The 21,416-nt window shown below is 37.0% G+C and overlaps 1 protein-coding gene across 1 annotated transcript in view; it reads right to left on the bottom strand.

The window, feature by feature from the left end:
- Positions 1-1,051: 1,051 nt before the first annotated feature.
- LOC140140501 (uncharacterized) overlaps positions 1,052-21,416 on the bottom strand; it is a 62,235-nt gene continuing 41,870 nt past the window's right edge. The window contains exons 6-8 of the mRNA XM_072162258.1: positions 19,891-20,652; positions 9,157-10,409; positions 1,052-4,237 (exon numbers count right to left, since the gene is read on the bottom strand). Of these exons, the coding sequence (XP_072018359.1) occupies positions 2,926-4,237; positions 9,157-10,409; positions 19,891-20,652 (3,327 nt within the window). The 3' untranslated portion in view covers positions 1,052-2,925. The remainder of the gene's footprint in view (positions 4,238-9,156; positions 10,410-19,890; positions 20,653-21,416) is intronic.

Raw genomic sequence — 21,416 nt, 5'->3', positions numbered from 1 at the left:
TTTACCAAACCTACCTTTGTGGCATTTAGAATTTCTGGCAGCTAAACACAATAATAAAGATGTCCGAAGTCAATGCATTTCAGTATTGGACATATCAAAGCTTGTATCAATTGCGCATTTATTAGTGATTTCCATTTTTTAAAGATATATCTAGTGCTATGAAAAATTGTATTCGTAGGTAATGTAAAAAAATACCACTCAAAAAATTATCACAAAAAATTCATAATTATGTACAAATATGTGAAAAATTGAACAGGCAATCTTTGAATACACACCTTTCAGGAAATCAATTTAGATTCAATCCAATGACTTCTTTTCACAACTGATTTAGATGTTTTTAAAAATACTGTAAGAAATATTTTGAAAAAATTGGTAAAAATAGCATGTTTTGGGGTCTCTGTGTCTAAGTTTTTCACAGAAGGGGTCTTATTATATATGGCGCGAAGCGTATGATCAAGGCGAATAAACACAATACAAAAACGAATGCCAATTGATTAAAACTTTTAAGTTATGGCCTTGAACATGCCGTGTACACTTTTCATTGGATTCGACCATATAAGGTCCGCTATATATAAGGTTCGCTATCTCTAAGGTTCGCTATCTCTAAGGTTCGCTATCACTAATTTCAAATAAGGTTCGCTATCTCTAATTTTAAATAAGGTTCGCTATCTCTAATTTTAAATAAGGTTCGCTATCTCTAATTTCAAATACGGTTCGCTATAGCGGTCCTTATTTAAAATTAGAGATAGCGGACCTTATTTGAAATTAGAGATAGCGGACCCTATTTAAAATTAGAGATAGTGGACCTTATTTAAGATTAGTGATAACGAACCTTAGGTATAGCGAACCTTAATCAAAATTAGTGATAACGAACCTTAGAGATAGCGAACCTTAATTAATTAGGGATAGCGAACCTTAAACAAAATTAGTGATAGCGAACCTTAGGTATAGCGGACCTTTATTGGAATTAGTGATAACGAACCTTAGAGATAGCGAACCGTCAATAAATTAGTGATAGCGGATCTTATTCAAAATTAGTGATAGCGAACCTTATTTTAAATTAGTGATAGCGAACCTTATTTTAAATTAGTGATATCGAACCTTAGAACTAGCGAACCTTATTCTAAATTAGTGATATCGAACCTTAGAAGTAGCGGACCTTTTTTTAGGTATAGCGAACCTTTTTCTCTATTAGAGATAGCGGGATTCTGATCTCCATAGACTTTACACGTTAGTGATAGCGAACCTTAGAGATAGCGAACCTTAGAGATAGCGAACCTTAGAGATAGCGGACCTTAGAGATAGCGGGATGTCACCGTTCAATGTGGTGTTCAAAGTTTGTTCCACTTTTGAACACTCGATGTTCAAACCTAGAACACCACATTGAACACTGCCGTTCATATTTTGGAAAAGTATATCAAACCATAGAGTTTGTTGAATTCTGCACCCAAGACAAAATGGTGCTCTTGTAATGCATGAAATAATGTGAATGTGTAGTCTTCTAGTCAGAGACGAAATCTTTTCAAAATGCTTCTGTCACAAGCAACATATAGCAGGATGACGCTACTTGAATATATGCATTGACATTAGCCAGTGTCTATAGCAGAATGGTCAACTGCAGATCCGTCGGATATAACGCTTTTTCAATTGGAAATGAACTTTGCTGCTTGGATGATGTCACGATGAGGTTATCATTTATTCCGTATTGAAAAGCGTGTTCCGACGGATCTGCACTCGACCGGCCTCAAAGGGTGTATTTACAGATTTAGGGTCAAAGATCATTAAGGGGTGACTTCCGGTCTAAAAAACTAAACTTTCCAACCATTTTTATTAGCCAAGGAAAACATACCACAGTGACCTAGCTAAATTGTTGTTACCAACTGTGTGGTATTTTTTTTCCTTTGAGGTCAATGGTTATTAAAGGGTCACTTCCGGTCTAAAACCAAATCATCATAAATAAATAATCTACAAAACATGCATAATTAACAAACAACTTGAAAAAATAAATCAGGCTTGAGACGTTCCCGGGGAAACGTTTCTTAAATTGGTCCAGTGACGAAGCATTCGACCTGATGTGAGGTGGGAAATCGTTCCACAGCATTGGAGCAGCGTAAGTAAAGGAACGTTGACCGTATGTGTACAGCAAACAATATTCACTGAGTAGTGGCGAATTAATTTTAGTGGCAGAGCTAGATCTCCGAGTGCGTGCAGGTTTCTTGATGGTCATAAGTTCTTGGATGTAAGTTGGTGGGAATCCAATAGATTCCAAACACGGCTTCGTGATTGTTTGTATACTATCCACTGTTTAACTGCATGACAACCAATGCAGGTCGTCTAAGACATGAGATATTTATAGTCCGTGCCTTTTTACCAGCGTCACCAAGCGGGCAGCGATGGTTTGGATACGTTGTACTTTAGCCAATTGATAATCTGAAAGTCCAAACCAAAGACAGTTCGCGGAATCCGATGCGGCCAATGTTTTAATGGCAAGACACGCCTGCTTGCAAACCTTGTTCGTGTGCGATGTCATTAAGTTTTATCGACACCCAAGGTTCTTGGTGGCTTCCGGAACACTTGCACACATTAGCAATTTCCGTCTAACTCATCATGCCATTTTGGACAACAAAAAAACAGCCGATTTTACATGCATATCTCGCTCGTAACTTACTGATAGCTCTTGAAATAAACGCTCTGTCTTCAGCTGCTGACATCCTGGGCCCGTCCAGTCTTTATAGGTCTTCCTGTTTCTACAAGTGTCCACATGCCTAAAGCAACTTTTTAAAATATCGCTGTCGGGTTCTCTTTTGTATGAGTTCTGATGTACAGGATCGTGTAAAACATTTTGACAATACTCACAAGTAATATGGCGTCTCTTTCGTGTGAATAGGATATGAATATTGAGATTACCATTTTGAGAAAAGCATTTCACACTTTTCTCTCTTCAATGTGAGTTCTGATGTGTTCTTTGAGATGATGAGGTAGTGTAAAAGATTCCTGACAATGCTCACACTGATAGAGTTTCTCTTTAGTGTGAGTTAGGTTGTGTCTTTTGAGAGCAATATTTCGTGCAAAGCATTTCTGACAATACTCGCACTGATATGGTTTCTCTTTGGTGTGAGTTTTGATGTGTTGTTTTAGATAACCAGGTGTTGCAAAACATTTCTGGCAATACTCGCACTGATAGGGTTTCTCTTTGGTGTGAATTTTGATGTGTTTTCTGAGATCACTCTTTCGCACAAAGCATTTCTGACAATACTCACACTGATAGGGTTTCTCTTTAGTGTGAGTACGGATATGCAATTTGAGAATGTAATTTGAAACAAAACATTTCTGACAATATGCGCATTGGTAAGGTTTCTCTTTCGTGTGAGTTAGGATGTGGTACTTAAGAGTGCCAGATAGTGCATAAGAGTTTTGACAATATTCACATTGATAGGGTTTCTCTTTAGTGTGCGTAACGATGTGTTGTTTGAGATCACTATTTTGTGTAAAGCATTTCTGACAATATTCACACTGGTAGGGTTTCTCTTTTGTGTGAGTTCTGATGTGACGTTTAAGGGTACCAGATTGTGTAAAACATTTTTGACAATACTCACACTGGTAGGGTTTCTCTTTAGTGTGAGTACGGATATGCATTTTGAGATTCCAATTTGAATCTAAATATTTCTGACAATACGTGCATTGGTAGAGGTTCTCTTTAGTGTGAGTTCTTCTAATGTGTCTAAGGAGATAACCATTTTCTGTAAAGCATATCTGACAATATTCACACTGATAGGGTTTCTCTTTTGTGTGAGTTCTGATGTGACGTTTAAGAGCATAGGATTGCGTAAAACATTTCTGGCAATACTCACACTGGTAAGGCTTCTCTTTAGTGTGAGTTCTGATGTGTTCTTTCATAAGACTAGACCATTTAAAGCATTTCTGACAATACTGACACTGGTAGGGTTTCTCTTTAGTGTGAGTTTTGGTGTACGCGTGTCCTTTTAGATTGACAGATTTCTGAGGATATTTATACCGAAGTGTCTCTCTAGTCTTTTTTATTCTAGCAGCTCTAACATATTTGATCATATGTCTGTCAACGTGACCTTTCAATCTATTCAAAGAATAGAGGTAGATTCCACAAAATTTACAAGTGAGTGGTTTTAAAAGTCTTACATTCATTTTAAATGTGTTCAGCATTGTGCTGGATTTAAATGTCATTCTATATTCAGCATGCACCAAGTCAATTATTTCAGAGCTGAGTTGTCTTCAGTAAAGAATCGGACAAGCCAAATCAGAGCTAACTATATGCAGGTCGTGATTGTAGAATTACACTAGAGATTGACGAATAATCACAGTATCTGAAAGATATAGAACGGGGATATAGAATTATCTGAAGGTTAATATTTGTTTGAAACGATTTTAGTGGAGGCATGTCTTGTGGCCTTTCAAATGTCTGGGAAGCGCAACTTTCTGTCGGCTTTTCCGATACTATTTTTACCCCAATATTTTTCTTCAATTATGTGTCCCTCAGGAGTCATTTTCCTCCATTCCATCCAGCCCGGGGACAACCCTCAATGTTTGCTCAGCCATTTGCCTGTTGGTGTTGGCCTGTCTATAAAATAATGGATGATTGAGATAAACTATACAATGTAGATTAAGCTTGATAATCAGGGGTTTACTATACGGGTACAACACAGGCCAAGTAAAATATAAATAACATATACATCCCGCCCTCGCCGATTTTTGAAGATTTTCCAAACATTTTTCACAGAAATATATGAATATTTGTCAACCAAGAATGGGAAGCAAACGATTTTTGGTGGGCCGCTTAAAATTTTACCCCGGGGCTCATAATTATTGCACAGCCCTAAAAGGTGCCCCTGTAAATGTGTGCCAAAATTGCTTGCCCCCCCCACTCGGCTTGCCAAAAAAATCCCCCCCTCCATTTTACCCTCCCCCTTGTACCGATTTTAATGGTAACTTGGGACTATAGGCGTGATCCCGGGCATGATCAACTTTACCAAAAACTGCTTCTAGTGATGGGTGATTTTGATTAACTGGCCTCAAAAAAGAAACTTATAAGGCCATGCGTTTTGAGTTGGGCCGGTAATGCGTTACATGTTTTCGCGAGATGAAAATTGCATGTTTTTCATTTAGATATGAATATATTTCACATATTATACCCAACATAGATAAAAGTATACATTTTCTGGCTGCAAATGAACCATGGAATCCAAAAATGCACTTTAAAATGACATAGGGTGTAACACTAAGAAGTTATGAAACTGAAAATACCAAATATTTTAGGGAAAAAATGTAAAATTTGACAAATTAAAAAAAAAAGTTAGCTTCACCCCACATATTTAAAAGTTCCATATTTGAATTCCTCTCAGTCAGAGCTTTAAATACATATATAACATCATAGGGTTCAATAAAATTAAAATGATTTTGCGCCAGCCTCTTTCAAGGCATATTTTCCCATTGACTTCAATGTGTAACCCTTAACGGAAAATAAAATATGCAAAATTGCTTCTCAAAGCAAATTAAATTACCTGGAATATGATTGTATGATGTTATAGTATGCAGTTTAAAGTGAATTGTGAAAATGTGAAAAAGAAATGGACCTCTTGCATCATATGACCCCTGGGGTCACTTTTATTAAATTTGCTCCTCCTGATCCTCCTCCTCCTGATCCTCCTCCACCCCGCACATTATGCTAACTAGATGCAAATTATTCAAATATTAATAACTTTTTACAACTTTTTTAAGGTTTACTGTATTGGTCTCATCACAAGCTTTAATTTGACACCAAATTTAACTACATAGGCTGCATATTAACTGAGAAAATTAAAAAGATGAACCCTAAAATGTCGCGCGCATGTAACATCTCCACCTATTTACTGGCCCAACTCAAAACGCATGGCCATAATTTTTTACAAGGTTATATCTTAAAATCCTCTCCATAAAAATGAACAAAACTTGCACGCAGGATTACCTTAATACTATACTCTAAACACTGGCAGAAACCAAACAGTTGTCTAACTGACACAACAGCAAAATGCACCGACATGGAACAGCTTCCTGGACCACATTCACAGCCCAATAATTGGCACCCAACACAAGAAATCTATGAGTAAATGGAATAGTGCGGAACAAGAGCAGAAGCAGCCCGTTCCACACTATTCCATTTATTCTTTAGAAATATCACCTGTCTCCCCTGACCTGTGTAAGGATCTTGTACGCATTCTCACAGACTTCTTTTGCCGAGTTCCAGTTATTCGCCTGTTTCGTGTCAGTGCATTTTACTGTTGTGAGTTTAAGAGTATAAGAGTTGAATACTGAAATGTGTTTCTAGAGATTAGATGATTAAAGTAATCCTATGTGTAAAATGTGTTCATTTTTATGAACAGGATTTTAAGGTATGATCTTGTGAAAATTTTAAGTGTCTTTTTGAGGTCAGTTTATGATAGCTGATCAACAATAATCTACACACTTAGGCCTACCGGTACGTCAAAAAAAGCTAGGGCATTTCGTGATCCACGCCACGGCCTCATTCCCCGACTTTCTCACTTCACAGTTTCTGAAAAAAAATTGAGATCTTTATACCAATGGAACCTCTGCATGGCTAGGCCTACATGTAGTCCTACAAAACATTTCTTGCAGATAAATAAACCTTTTCGCAATTTCAGATTATTTATTCGTACGTTTAGCAAAAATATCGCCAAATATAATTTACATTCTGGTGCACCAGAACGTAATGATCACCAGTGTAGGCCCTACACACATATTCCATAAAATCGCACAGGCTCGCAAATGAAAATCGGAATCAACTGAAATATTGGGGATATAAAGATTTTTTCATGGATCTAAATCTATTGCAATTCAATATTTAAAAAAAAAAGAGAATGATAGGATCACGAAATACTCCTGCCCTTAATAAAAATATTGTAAGCTTACCTTATTGCCAGTCACATTCTAATCCCGGTGATCAACATTTATACATCACTTGAAGTACCCCGGGAGTTTTAGCCGAAAGTCAAAAGATGACGTCGGAGTTGCTGCATATGATGTGTAAATGGAACCGACAAATCAATCGGTTAGCGTCGTTAAAAGACAGCTCGTCTACCATAAGTACGTACACCACGTAAACGGGCACTACACTAAAGCCTTCCGCATTTGGTGTTACCCTGTATAGTCCCGGTTAAAAATAGCGCCTGATGAACGAAATAATCAACATCTCGAGTCGAGGGTACTTAAGTTAATCGTGCTTATTTTTGATAAAAACAATAGAGTTCAGTTTAGTTCAGTTTATTTCTTCCATTCAAAATGCATGTAAACATAAAGGGGCTGTACGTGCAATAATTATGAGCCCTGGGGAGGGTAAAATTGGCCCATGGGGGGGGGGGGGGGGGCAAGAAATTTTTCTGCGCTCGCAACATATATCTAGACCATTTAAGGTTCGAAAATCGGGATGCCAAAAATTTGGCACGTGTAAGGGGGGAAAGATTTTTTGGCGGGCCGAGAGGGGGGGGGGCAAGCGATTTTTGGCAGGCCGTTCGGAAATTTTACCGAACGGGAAATAATAATTGCACAGCCCCAAAAGAATATTTTTCTTTAATAAAATAGTGCGGAACATTTTAAATTATATGACAAAAGTATGAGAAACAGCGTGATATGTTGTGGCGCCCTATGTTTGAATTTTACAATTTTTAAGCAAAACTAAATTTAATACACGAACAGAACTTCAACATTAAAAATCTGTTCAAAAATGTTTGAAATCAATTGTAAATTAGTGACAGGTTGTCGGAATAATAACAAGGTAAAAGGTAGAAATGTCGGCTAAGATTCATGAGGGCGCTCTTCAAGTGACTGTAGCTCAGAAGTTCATCTAGATTGAACACACAAAAATAAATTTTAATAAATTTCTGACATGTTTAGAATGTCGTAAGGATCAATCTTGTTGAATTTGAGCTCGATTGGACCAATTCTAAAATTTGATCTTTGACCCCTAAACTATGACCTTTGAGGTAATATATTTTAATATATTAAGAATGTAACAATTATCATTCCCAACTATGACCTTTGGGGTCATTAATGTTTTCAATATGTTTAGAATGAAAAGGATCAACCCTGTTTAATTAGAGCTTGATTGGACCAATTTTGAAATTTCACCTTTGACCCCTATACTTCGAAAATTGTGGTCATTGATGTTTTAACATGTTTAGAAAGTCGTAATGATCATTCCTGTTGAATTTTGAGCTTTGAAATTTGACCTTTGACCTCCAAACTTTGCCTTTTGGTGTCATACATGTTTTTAACATGTTTAGAATTGACCTTTTGGTAAATCCCATAAGCCTTTGCGAGTACACCTAAGAACTCGTCATTTTGCGTCACGCTGCTCTGCGCCGATGCGCACATCGTTTATCGAACATCGTTACTGCGCATTGCAAGTCTCTCAGGTGTACTCGCAATGGGTTATGGGATTTACCGAAAAGGTCAATTTCTGTTGAATTTGAGCTTGATTGGACCAATTTTAAATTGTGACCTTTAACCCCTAAACTTAAATTAGGTACTTAACTACCATTTAATTGGTATTAAACTTTTTAACTTACTTGCCATTTTTTCTGGGTTTTTTCCAAGTGGTTAAAACCACGGTTAAAACTATGGGTTGTTTTTTTCACCAGCGGCAAAATCATGTATTATGGCTTGAAGAGGCTGTCATTTTCTTCTATACATTTTCTGAACCCTTATGACTAGAGGAATACATTGGCATACTTTTAACACAATTGGAGCAAGTGTGAAGTTTGACCCCAGTACAAATTTCAATGACCTCTACGGTAGGGTAATTACCAGGTTACACAAGTCCAATGACACTAAAACAGCTAATCAGCATCAAAAGTAATAAAAACCAAATCAGGATTGTCACTATCTGATCCTTTTATTGAGTACCGGTAGTTTAGGACAGTCGGTTCTGGAACTCATCTACAAATTTGTTTTTAAAATTAGAGAGTCTACTACTAAACTTACACTACTACTGATCTCTTTTCATCATCAAGATCGGCATCCTTATCAAATATTTCGGACATAAGATTTTGTTTCAGTCATAAGTTTTGACAATGTTCACACTAATAGGGTTTCTTTTAAAAGCGAATTATGTGATATTTAAGAGTTGATTAGGTTGTGTACAGCGCGTGAGTTAGTATGTGTCTTTTGAGATTACCCGGTAGTGAAAAGCATTTCTGACAATACTCGCACTGGTAAGGTTTCTCTTTAGTGTGAGTTCGGATGTGTCTTTTGAGATCAATATTTTGAGTAAAACATTTCTGGCAATACTCACACTGATGGGGTTTCTCTTTGGTGTGGGTTAGTATGTGTCGTTTGACATGCCCAGACTCTGAAAAACATTTCTGACAATACTCACACTGATAGGGTTTCTCTTTAGTGTGAGTTCTGATGTGTCGTTTGAGTTTCACAGATTCAGCAAAGCATTTCTCACAATACTCACACCGATACGGCTTCTCTTTAGTGTGAGTTCGGATGTGAATTTTAAGAGCACCAGATAGTGCAAAACGGTTTTGACAATATTCACACTGATAGGGTTTCTCTTTCGTGTGAGTTCTGATGTGATATTTAAGAGTACCAGATTGTGCAAAACATTTTTGACAAAACTCACACTGGTAGGGTTTCTCTTTAGTGTGAGTTTGCATGTGTTGTTTGAGCGTGCCATATTCTGCAAAACATTTCTGACAATACTCACACTGAAATAGTTTCTCTTTAGTGTGAGTACGGATGTGCATTTTAAGATTCCAATTTGAAACAAAGCATTTCTGACAATACTCGCACTGATAAGGTTTCTCTTTAGTGTGAGTTCGGATATGCATTTTTAGATTACTAGTTGAAAGAAACCATTTCTGACAATGTTCACACTGATAAGGTTTATCTTTAGTGTGGGTGCGGATATGAACTTTGAGATTACTAGTTGAAACAAAGCATTTCTGACAATACTCACAATGATAAGGTTTCTCTTTAGTGTGAGTTCTGATGTGGTATTTAAGAGCACCAGAATGTGCAAAACAGCTCTGACAATATTCACATCGATAGGGTTTTTCTTTTGTGTGAGTTCTGATGTGTACTCTGAGTGTTTTTGATTGTGCAAAACTTTTCTGACAAAACTCACACTGATATGGCTTCACTGTTAGATTGTCAGATTGTGCAAAATATTTCTGACGATGTTTACTTTGAAAATGTGTCTCTCTAGTCTTTTTGATTCTGGCAGCTCTAACATATTTGATCATATGTTTTTCAACGTGACCTTTCAACCTATTCATAGAATAGAGGTAGATGCCACAAAATCTACAAGTTAATGGTTTTAAAAGTCTTATATTCATTTTAAATGTGTTCAACATTATCTCTTGTTGTATGATGGACAGTCAGTTCATTAAAGGTGTCATCTTCGGTAAAGAATCGGACAAATCGGAGTTGAATAACTATATCCAGGTCGTGATTGTAGAATTATACTGCAGATTGACGAGTAATCACAGCATCTGAAAGATTAAGAATGACATTCTGAAATAATCAAAGTGTTAGTTTAATATACCAGCAGTGGCGTTGCCAGCGTTTCAGAACGGGGGCACGAGCTTTTTCAACCAACGGAAGTTGTGAATTGTCAACCCCAATTTGCAAACTGGCGGCTGGTCCAATAGTTCTTCTGGTTATCAGCATGAAAAATAAAATTACCAGGTTTTACAAAGTTAACAACCCAACAACATGTGCAACTGATTTATAAATTCGTGATAGAGAGAACTTGAGGTTGTCATTATGTGTGGGCGCCAGTATGTCTGGAGAGTTGACCTCTAGCACAGTGGGTGGTCTTTCTGTACTTTTCAATGGTAAGGCAGTTGACTCCCGGAGTTGACTCCAGCAACTTGTCGCTCAAAATTGGGTGTGATTTACCAAATAAAAACCATAATAAAATGAATGGCGCTTGGTAACTTTTTGAACGCTTTCGGTCACTTTTTGAATGCTTTCGGTAACCTGTCTCATAGTTTGGCATTTATGTAAGTTACAGGATCCCCAATCTTGTTTTCCTATTCATTTGTATGGAGTGAATGCTTATCTAGGTACTTTTTGCTGATACGTACGATGTTATGTAATGACTGCGACCGTGTACCCCATGGAGAATTTATATATTGCTATTTACATTAGGTTCCACTACCTGAACAAAATTGCTCACAACTTTCCCTCCTGAGGTTAGTATCTGTCAATGATGTGTCCAGATCACCAGGCTGCCATTATTACTATTGGCAGTTAATGACATAAATGGGTCAATGAGTTACATAAAATGACCTTGTGTGGTATTTAGTTCCCAGGAAGTGAGTTTTGCCTGAGGCAATTTGTGGTTAAATGTTTATCCCTAACTATAAGAGTTATTACCGTCGATTTGGTTGAAAAAGAAGGCGAGACATGATCAATTTTGTTCAGGCAGTGAAACATAATGATGAGTAATACATGACTGCTAATTGTCGCGAAATCTAGTGATTTATTTACCCACGTATGTTTGGCAACTTTAATCTTAGAAAACGATCCGGCAACATTGCAACCCAATTCGGTGCTCATTGTTGAAAAGGCCTACTGATCTTGAATGCGCAATGAATGGATATCATGACGTGATACTGTAGCCATGTAAAACAATAAGTTCTGTCGAACTAATTATAATTTAGTTCAAAACCCTTGGTTTCGTGAGAAGAAATCTGGGCTCATGCACCAAGGAAACCAAAATGGCTGCATATACTGCCTTAGTAAGACCTACATTGGAGTATTGTTCCGCCATTTGGGACCCATACACAAAAGAACAAATACAACAAGTAGGCAAAATACAAAGAAGGGCTGCACGAATGGTGCATAACAACTACGATTGGAAGACTAGTGTAAATGAACTCATACGGGAGCTAGATTGGGACATGTTATCAACAAGGAGAGGCTAAGGAGGAGGATAACTCGTTTATGCATCCTGCAAAAAGCCATGGGGGATCACCTAGCGCTGCCAGTCCAAAACTACCTGCAACCGGCCCAGAGGATCACCAGAAGATCTAGTCAATCATCCTACATAGAATACCACACTCGCATAGACTCTTTTAAATTTTCATTTGTACCAAGGACAGTTAAAGATTGGAACAATCTTCCGCCCAACATAACAAGCATCACAGATCCCATCCAGTTCAAATCAGCAGCAAGTAACCTCATCAAAGTACAAGAAAGAAACATCAAGGACTAAGCACAGCAAGCACACGCGCACACCATATTTTCCTGCTCGCTTAGTTCCATAAGGGACGTTGTGCAGTACCACAAAGAAAGAAAGAAAGAAACTAATTGATCTACCTGGATGATTCATAAATACTACAAGTGAATGATTTTAAAAGTCTTACCTTCATTTCCAGTTGTCTTCAAATTGGACAAGACAAATCGGGGTTGAAACCTCACTGTATCCTGGGGGTGATGATCGAATTGTACTGCACATTGACCATTAAATAATCACAGAATCTGAAAGATAAAGATTAATTTAGATTATCATATACTGAGTTATCACTTGTTATTCATTAAGGCCCATTATAGATATTAATAGATAACTGGGGAACTTAAAGCCATATTATAACATTTCTGTAAACATAGATTAGTATTTATTTTCCATAAATAGTTAGCTTTTACTGTCAGATATCCCCTTTTAATTTTGATCCGAACAAGTGAGGTAAAGCAAAGAAAATTGGAATTTACTACTAGTACCAATGCACGTTACTCAATACGGTACGACCCTCTGTATGTGTGGCCACACGCCGTGTACGTACTGTGTTAGTGTTATGGACATCGCACATGTTTGGCTAATATTTTCATTGTAAAAATTAAACGATGGTTCCTGCGTCCTATTCAAAAGCTCTGATTTTGACAAAACTACAGCACCCAAAGTCTTGATTTTTATATATCTTTGTTTACTTAAGGGCATACCCTGTGGGCACACCTGACGTTGAAATCATGTTGAAATTTTGACGTCAAAATCAATTTGGATGTCGAAAGCAGCCGCAGAAATCAGCTTGAAATCATGTTGTATGGACTTCACCTGATCGATGGACTTCAACCTGATTTCAACTATAAACCTCTAGGTTGAAATCCAGTTGAAATCTAGGTTAGGTTGATGTTAAATCAACAAAGTTGATTCAACCTCAAAATCCTTACCTATGCCCACTGGGTTAGAATCATGTAACTAGATATCAGAGAGAAGATATTCTTGAGAGGGCACTCTATTCACGCGGTTTCTTTTCCAACGCTTAAAGATCACGAATTTTGGTGGTTTGCAAATGAAAAGTGTCCGCACTATCGATTGATTACGTAACTGTTATGAATAATTTATTAGGTTTTTCAATGCAATCGTCTCGACCCATTAGTACATATTATCTGTATTATCAAAGTACTTGGAATAGCAAACGGTGAGTTCACTGAACTACGCCCTAATACTGATGGAGTTTTAATGGCGTTTAATGGCGTTAATCCTCTCCATACACAGATGAACAAATACAATAGATGAAGGTCAACACGTATGACCTCCTATGTGACATTTTTATATGCGATGTACAAGAACCTGAATATCATAAAGATCAGTATTCGTTTGTGCATATGAACTGCACATTTATGTTTCTAAATATTACTCATTATAATATAATGACAAATATTGGTATTATGACAATACGGTATATACATTGTATATAAAACGACTAATAGATCCTACTATCATGGCGTCAGGTCAATGTTCATCATATCCCGTATGTTTCTTAAAATTCATTCATATTTGAGACAAATTGCTGTGCCCATTTTATAGGTGCACAGGTAGATCCGTGTTTTTTTTTAAATTTTCATTTCCTTTTAATGAAAGAATTAAGGTTTCCACTGAACGGGGCCACAAGGGTGATACTAATTTTAATGCTATATTTTCAAAACGAATACGTGTTCCCGGTTGGCTCTATAGCGATTTCACAGAAAAGGTATTTCTAGTGCAATGCAGCATCGGACTCTAGCTGAGAGCGTAGCCTAAGTCATTACGGACTCCAAGAAGGGCTCTCCATACACAAATGAACAAACACAAAGGAGGGTAGTCTCCTCCGTGACCAGCTTGATTTCGATGGAGCGGAACCAAATTGGCTGCAGAGGAGACAGGTCATTTTGCTATGCAAATGAGTTGAGTGTCATAGCCCTGTAGATATATTGCAGCCTACGGAGGCTATAAAGTCCAGCCGTGACCTTAAAGTGACCTCTGATAACCTTGAAAAGATTTGCAACACAATTGCATTTTCGTGAAACATGTAGGTATTAAGTTTAATTACAATAAAATAATTTGACCTTTGTTGACCTTGAAATGACCTCCATTTTGTTTTAAATCATATCAATATTACATATTCTAATTTAAATTTAAATTGGACGAATTTTGGAAATTCTACCCCTTTTAACCTTTGTTGACCTCTGGTGACCTTAAAATGATCTTCATCATGTTTTGAATTATATCGTGATCACATATACTAATTTTTATTCAAATTGGACAAACTTTAGAATTGTACCCCTTTTGACCTCAAAACAGACCCCTCCCCACGTTCAAGCCAAATCTGATTATAACCCTATATATGCACCGAGTCACTTAAGCATTATTTTGATAATCACAGCACTTACTATCCAGCAAATAGTGAATTTTAAGGTAATTTTCAGTAAGGGATATGAAGGAAATCCTTTCCATCTTTGCATGGAGCAATTCCATCCCAATTCCATGCAAAAGATGGAGTATGTGTCTGTGTCCGATGTTTCATTCCATCTTTTTACTATTAGAATTATATGTTATATGTATCCCATGTCTATGAAGATGGAATAAGGATGGAAGCTGGCTCATCAAGGTTGTGGTTTTACTCTATTGTACTATGCTATTGTGCCAACATCTCATAAATCTCATAAATGGCCAGAGTTGTTATGGGATTATCTTAAGACCTTCAGGAATGTACTTTTCTGATTTTGATATTAGCTTGGATTTTCATACATTTCAAAGCCAGTGTTGGTTGAAATGTTATTTTTATACAGTGTCATGGTCATAATAATCTCAAATTACAAATATCATAACCCAGGATTAACAGGTTAATGGAATCTAATATCATGTTTCATTATACAAATGAATTGACAACATGCAAATATAAACCTACTTAGGGTATTCTACAAGCATAATTATCAGAATTGAAAGCTTCTCATGCTCTGATAAACATGAAACTTTAACCTTCAGAAATCTTAAGGTTTTAAAATACCGTACCATATAATATAGAATATTACCCCATATAGTCCATATTTATAACATTGGATAGACAGCGTGGTGAGGTGGTTTTCAGAAACTGAAAAATACTGTTTTAAGAGGCTTCATCAATGTCACTATTATTTATTAATATTAATGTTTAGAATGTTAGAATTTTACAACTGTATTTATGTTTTATATTGGCAGAGGATACTAAACAGTAAACCATTGTGTTTAACAAGCTTTATGATTTGTCTCATATCCCTGATTTAACCAACCGCAAATAATGAGTGTTTATGCAAGGACAAATGCCTATTGTTGCATAGTGTTATAATACCAAGAAAATTGCATGGAAGCTGGCTATCTGGCTCCCATCTTGCTCCAGTGCACACAGCGACAAGTTCCTGGTTTACTACATTTTTAACAAGCAAACCAATAGGCAAGCATGGAATTGACAAAGATGGAACAACATGGAATCATTCCATGTAAAGATGGAAAGGATTTCCTTCATACCCCTAATCAACCCTATTTGACGCCTGCATGACCTTGAAATCTATTTACCCCATATAGCCAATGTCAATGCATGTGTGTCAGTCGTATCTCTGCACCATATAATCTGTAGGAAAAGAAGCATTTTTAAGTTATTTGGTTATGTGCCAGAAATACCCCCTTATTGACCTTTGACCCCAAATCTGTGTTTACCCCTTAGACCCCAAGTATAGCCGATACCGATGACCAAGTCTCATTACTCTACCATGTAATCTGTAGAAGAAGAAACATTTTTGGTAAATATCGCACTTTTGGTAAATATCGCATTTTTGGTAAATATCGCATTTTCAGTCAAAATTACTCATGCGTGACGTTTGACCACAAATGGGTCATCCTAAATATAAAGGCTGTGGTAGTGGAGCTTTTGCCCAAATTTGGTTATAATCGGTCAAATACCGTAATTAGGGAGCTGTAGAGCCAATTATGTCTTGTATGTTGACAGAAAGAAAGAAGAAACCGCTGAAATGCAAGAGTCCAGCCAGAATTTTTAAAAATTTGTTTGACGTTCTCCTCAGCAAAAGTTAATAAGGAGCTGTGCAATAATTATGAGCCCCTCACCACCCCCCCCGGCCTGCCAAAAATTTCTTGCTGCCCCACCCCCCAATTTTACCCTCCCCAGGGCTCATAATTATTACACATTATTGCTTTAACTATACCCCAACTATAATAAATATTATCACCATATTTATCGACGTTACACGACACGTTCATTAAAAGAGCATATTTCGTGATCCACAGCCTCATCCCCCCTGACTTTTCTCAAAAAAAGTTGAGATTTTTATATCACTGGAAACCTCTGGCTACATAATGTTTATGTACAAAATATTTATTGCAGATCAGATTAATTCGTTTAGCAAAGATATCGTGAAATTTGAATTTCGTTCTGGTGCACAAGAACGAAATTACAACGCATGCCATTGTCTATGGAGCAGTGTAATACACATAAATCATGCATAACTCGCGAATGCAAAATCGGAATCAACTGAAATTTTGAGAAAAGGTTTTTTTCGTGGATATCTAATGAAAAATAACATAAATAGAGGATGCTAGGATCCTCCTTTAAGCTTACCAGATCATAGTACTACTTGATTGATGACGATGATCATGAATGATCAAATATATTTGAAAATTTTATTAATTTTTGTGGACTTCAAGTTGACGAAAGCTAAAAGATGAGGTCGGAATTTATACTTGCAAATAAATACCGCGCAAATTTAATAGCACACAATGCAAACTGGAAATTAGGACATCACAATCACTGATCACATCGATCACTCTGGTTAGCGTCGTTAATGACAGCTCGTCTACCATAAGGGAGCACACCACTAAATAATCGCCCGTCGGACACCCCCCTCTGCATCAGATTTTTTGGGGTACCTAGACTCCCTCCGCCACATGGCTAAAGTCCCCACTGTAGTAGGCCCAAGCCCCGGGGCCCAAGCGCAGGCTCGTAGCCAGGATTGTTTTTGGGTGGTGTTCATTTTGAAAAAGTGGACTTTCTTCCGGGGGACAATTTTGTGAAAAGTGGACTTTCTTCCTCATATCTGACCTTTTTTTGGACCAAAAAGCTTTAAAAACCCTTTTTTAAATACTTTTGCAAATCATGGAGGTCGGAAGGGGGCACCAAACGGCCTTTTTGGCGGGCTTTTTGGACACCCGTTGGCCGTGTTTGGCTATATTACGCCCTTAAGTGGACATCTAGGCCTACTGAAAAATGTCAAAAAAAGAGGATGCTAGGATCACGAAATACTCCTTTAAGGGATCCAAAAACGAGCGTTTATTGCGTTTCGATAGTATTTTTTGTGGGACATGAGACCACCTCAGACCTATCGAATTGCATTCTGAATGCGAAGCATGTCTTTCTGATATCAAATAATTTTCATTATTTTTAAATCACAATATAATACAAATTTTATGACAAATTATAAAAAAAGACCTAATTTTTTTGGTGTTTTGGGGAAAAAAATCCATATCTTCAATACGAAAGGTCAAAATTTTCAATTGATCGTCGGCTTTTCATCCCACCTACATACACTTAAAGTATAAATCATCAGATTTATAAAGTTTACTTCAAGTACTGTTAAATATCAATCAATTTTTAATGATTTGCCATAAAATGTGTATTAAATTGCGAATTTCAAAAAATCAAAATTTGATATCAGAATGACATTCTTCATATTCAGAATGCAATTCGATATGTCTGATGTGCTCTAATGTCCCAAAATAAATACTGTCCAAACGTTCATACCCCAGCCCTTAATATAAAAGTCAAAAGTGAGAAACTACTGTAAAATATATAAAATTTGGCGAGCTTTCGGCCATAGGTCATAGCCATAATTAAATACGTGTATTTTAAAATTACTTGTATTATTTTAATAAAACACATTTATTATGGCAATGAAAAAGGCCTATGGCCAAAAGCTCGCCAAATATACGCAAAACTTACACTAATGGTAGTCTTTTCATCGATTATTTTCATGGGGCGTTCTGAAGATTAGTATTCTTGCAAAATATTTCTGACAATTCGTCGGTCACAACACATATTTGAGTGATTTTGCCCCATTTTCCGTATAGCTATATGTCCTATAATAGTTATTCCTTTATAACCATTAAAGGAACAGTTTAATAGTTCAAACATGTCAAATGGTGGTCATAGACCACAAACCTAGCTGGGCATGTTGGTATTTTGGAGGTATCTGACCCTGTGTTCCAAAAATGTTCCCGTGGTCATGAGGTTTGTTGTCACCGAGTTTGAGCCTCGTATACCTCTTACAGATGTCCAGAAAATAAAATTTTAAGATTTGACCCAAGATAACATTTGACCAGAATCCTGCAAAATCTTCCAAAATGTTCCCCTGGTCATTAAGTTTGTTGTCACTAAGTTTGAGCCCTGTACCCTTACAGATGTCCAGAAAATGCATTTCTAAAATTTGACCTCTGTGTGACCTTTGACCTGACCCCTGCAAAATATTCTACTGGTCATGAGATTTCTTGTCACTGAGTTTGAGCCCTATACCCCTTACAGATGTCCAGAAAATGAAATTATAAGATTTAACCCCTGATAACCTTTGAACTGACCCCTGCAACATATTCCCCTGGTCATGAAGTTTGTTTTAACCGAGTTTGAGGTCTGTACCACTATCAGATCCCCAGAAATTGCATTTCTAAAATTTGACCTCTGCATGACCTTTGACATGACCCCAGCAAAATGTTCCCCTGGCCACGAGATTTGTTGTCACTGAGTTTGGGCCCGTACCCCTTACAGATGTCCAGATAATACAATTTTAAGATTTACCCTTTAATGACCTTTGACCCCAATTCTGTGTACGACTTAGAGGAACTGTGTAAAGCCGATGCATATATGCAAGTGACGTTATTGTGCTATGTAATATGTGGTAGAAGCATTTTGAAGGTATTTGGTCAAATACCAGAAATGCCCTTTTAATGACCTTTGACCCCAATTCTGCTTACAAGTTATGGGCACTGGGTATAGCCGATTCATATGTGCAAGTGATGTCATTGTGCTATATAATGTGGCAGAAGAAGCATTTTGAAAGTATTTGGTTATATGCCCCTTTAATGATATTTGACCCCAATTTGTAATTGCAGGGCGAAACATGTAGGAGGAGAAGCATTTTGAAGTTTTGTTGCCAGAAAGAAGCAGAATCGGATAGCATTAGAATACCTAGCTGGGGGTGTAAACCCCCAGCTAGGTAAAAACGTTTTACTCGTATTTTTGTCCTTCGATCACGTATGCCACTATGTGTTGCGACCGACAAATTATAAGGTTTTTCTCTTTAGTGTGAGTATGCATCTTTTGAGATTACCAGCATTTCTGACAATTAAGTCAGCACCAAAAGAACACGAAATGAAAATCAAAGCAGGGTTTTCACTATCTGATTCTTTTATTGAGTACAGTACCGGTATTGTAGGAAAGTCAGTTTTGGCATTAATCTGGAGATTGGTATTTCAAGAGTAAGACATTCTAATACAAAACTAATTGTTTCTTTTCATCATTAATTTTAATGGGGCGCTGAAGGGTAGGATTAGTGTTTCTTACTTACGTGATTTTTAAGATTACCAGTTTGCTTAAAGCATTTCTGACAATACTCGCACTGGAAAGGTTTCTCTTTAGAGTGAGTTCTGATGTGTCTTTTAAGATCACTATTGTGTGTAAAACACTTCTGACAATTTTCACACTGATAGGGTTTCTCTTTAGTGTGAATTCTGATGTGCTGCTTGAGATGGCTACGTGTTACAAAGTATTTCTGACAATACTCGCACGGATGCGGTTTCTCTTTATCAAAGTGAGTTTTGATGTGTCTTTTGAGATGACTATTTCTTTTAAAGCATTTCTGACAATACTCACACTGATAGGGTTTCTCTTTAGTGTGAGTTTGGATGTGTCCTTTGAGAGTGCCAATTCGTGCAAAACATTTCTGACAATACTCACATTGATAAGGTTTCTCTTTGGTGTGAGTTCTGATGTGCACTTTAAGATGACCAAGTTGTGTAAACCATTTCTGACAATATTCGCACTGATGGGTCTTCTCTTTCGCTTGAACTATCGTGTACGTGTGTCCTTTTAGATTGACAGATTCTTGAAGATATTTACACCGAAAAGGTGTCTCTCTAGTCTTTTTGTTTCTACTAGCTCTAACATATATTATCATATGTCTGTCAACGTGACCTTTCAACTTATTCAAAGAATAGAGGTATATTCCACAAAATTTACAAGTGAATGGTTTTAAGAGTCTAACGTTAATTTTACATGTGTTCAACATTGTGTCTTGGGGTATATAAATATCATTCTATATTCAGCATGGACCAAGTCAGTTCTTTGACTTCTTTCCCAGTTGTCTTCAGTAAAGAATCGGACAAGACAAATCAGGGTTGGTACCTTACTGTATCCTGGTGGTGATGATAGAATTGTACTGCACACTAACAATCACAGCATCTGAAAGATAAAGCTTTTTCGGATATAAAATATATCTATTAATGACAAAATTGGTGGCGCTATTTAGTTACTGGAAGTTACCCTTTCAAGCTTTTAGTACAAATAATTCCTATTATTGTTTGATAAAAAATGTTTGTAAAATTTTATTTGTTGCTTGTTTCACCTATTCCAGCTGTTTTAATGGCGGTATTAATCACCTAACCCTTGCAAATAAAGAAATATGATTTAGGATAAATAGCGCCATCTATAGTTTGCATTTAGTTAATAATGAAGCCAATTCTATATACATCAAACAGCTGTGCAGTGTCGGACTGAAGATGTGTTTTCCAAATTCAGACTAGTGTATATCTAAGGGGCAATAATTATGAGCTCTGGAGGGAGGGTAAAATTGGGGGGGCAAGCAATTTTTGGCAAGCCAAAAGGGGGGCAAGCAATTTTTGGCAAGCCGAGAGGGGGAGCAAGCGATTTTTGGCACGCATTCACGGGGCACCTTTTTAATAAAACGCTCTAAAAAGGCTTAGGAAAACGGTACGGAAACGCTTAGATATGCAAATTTTCATGCTCGCTGCGCGCGCAACATACATCTATACCATTTAAGGTTTGGAATTTGGGATCCCA

The sequence above is a fragment of the Amphiura filiformis genome, chromosome 19 (assembly GCF_039555335.1).
Source record: "Amphiura filiformis chromosome 19, Afil_fr2py, whole genome shotgun sequence".
NCBI classification, from domain to species: Eukaryota; Metazoa; Echinodermata; class Ophiuroidea; order Amphilepidida; family Amphiuridae; genus Amphiura; species Amphiura filiformis.
The sequence above is the reverse complement of the archived record's forward strand: the minus strand, read 5'-3'. Positions and strand labels throughout refer to the sequence as shown.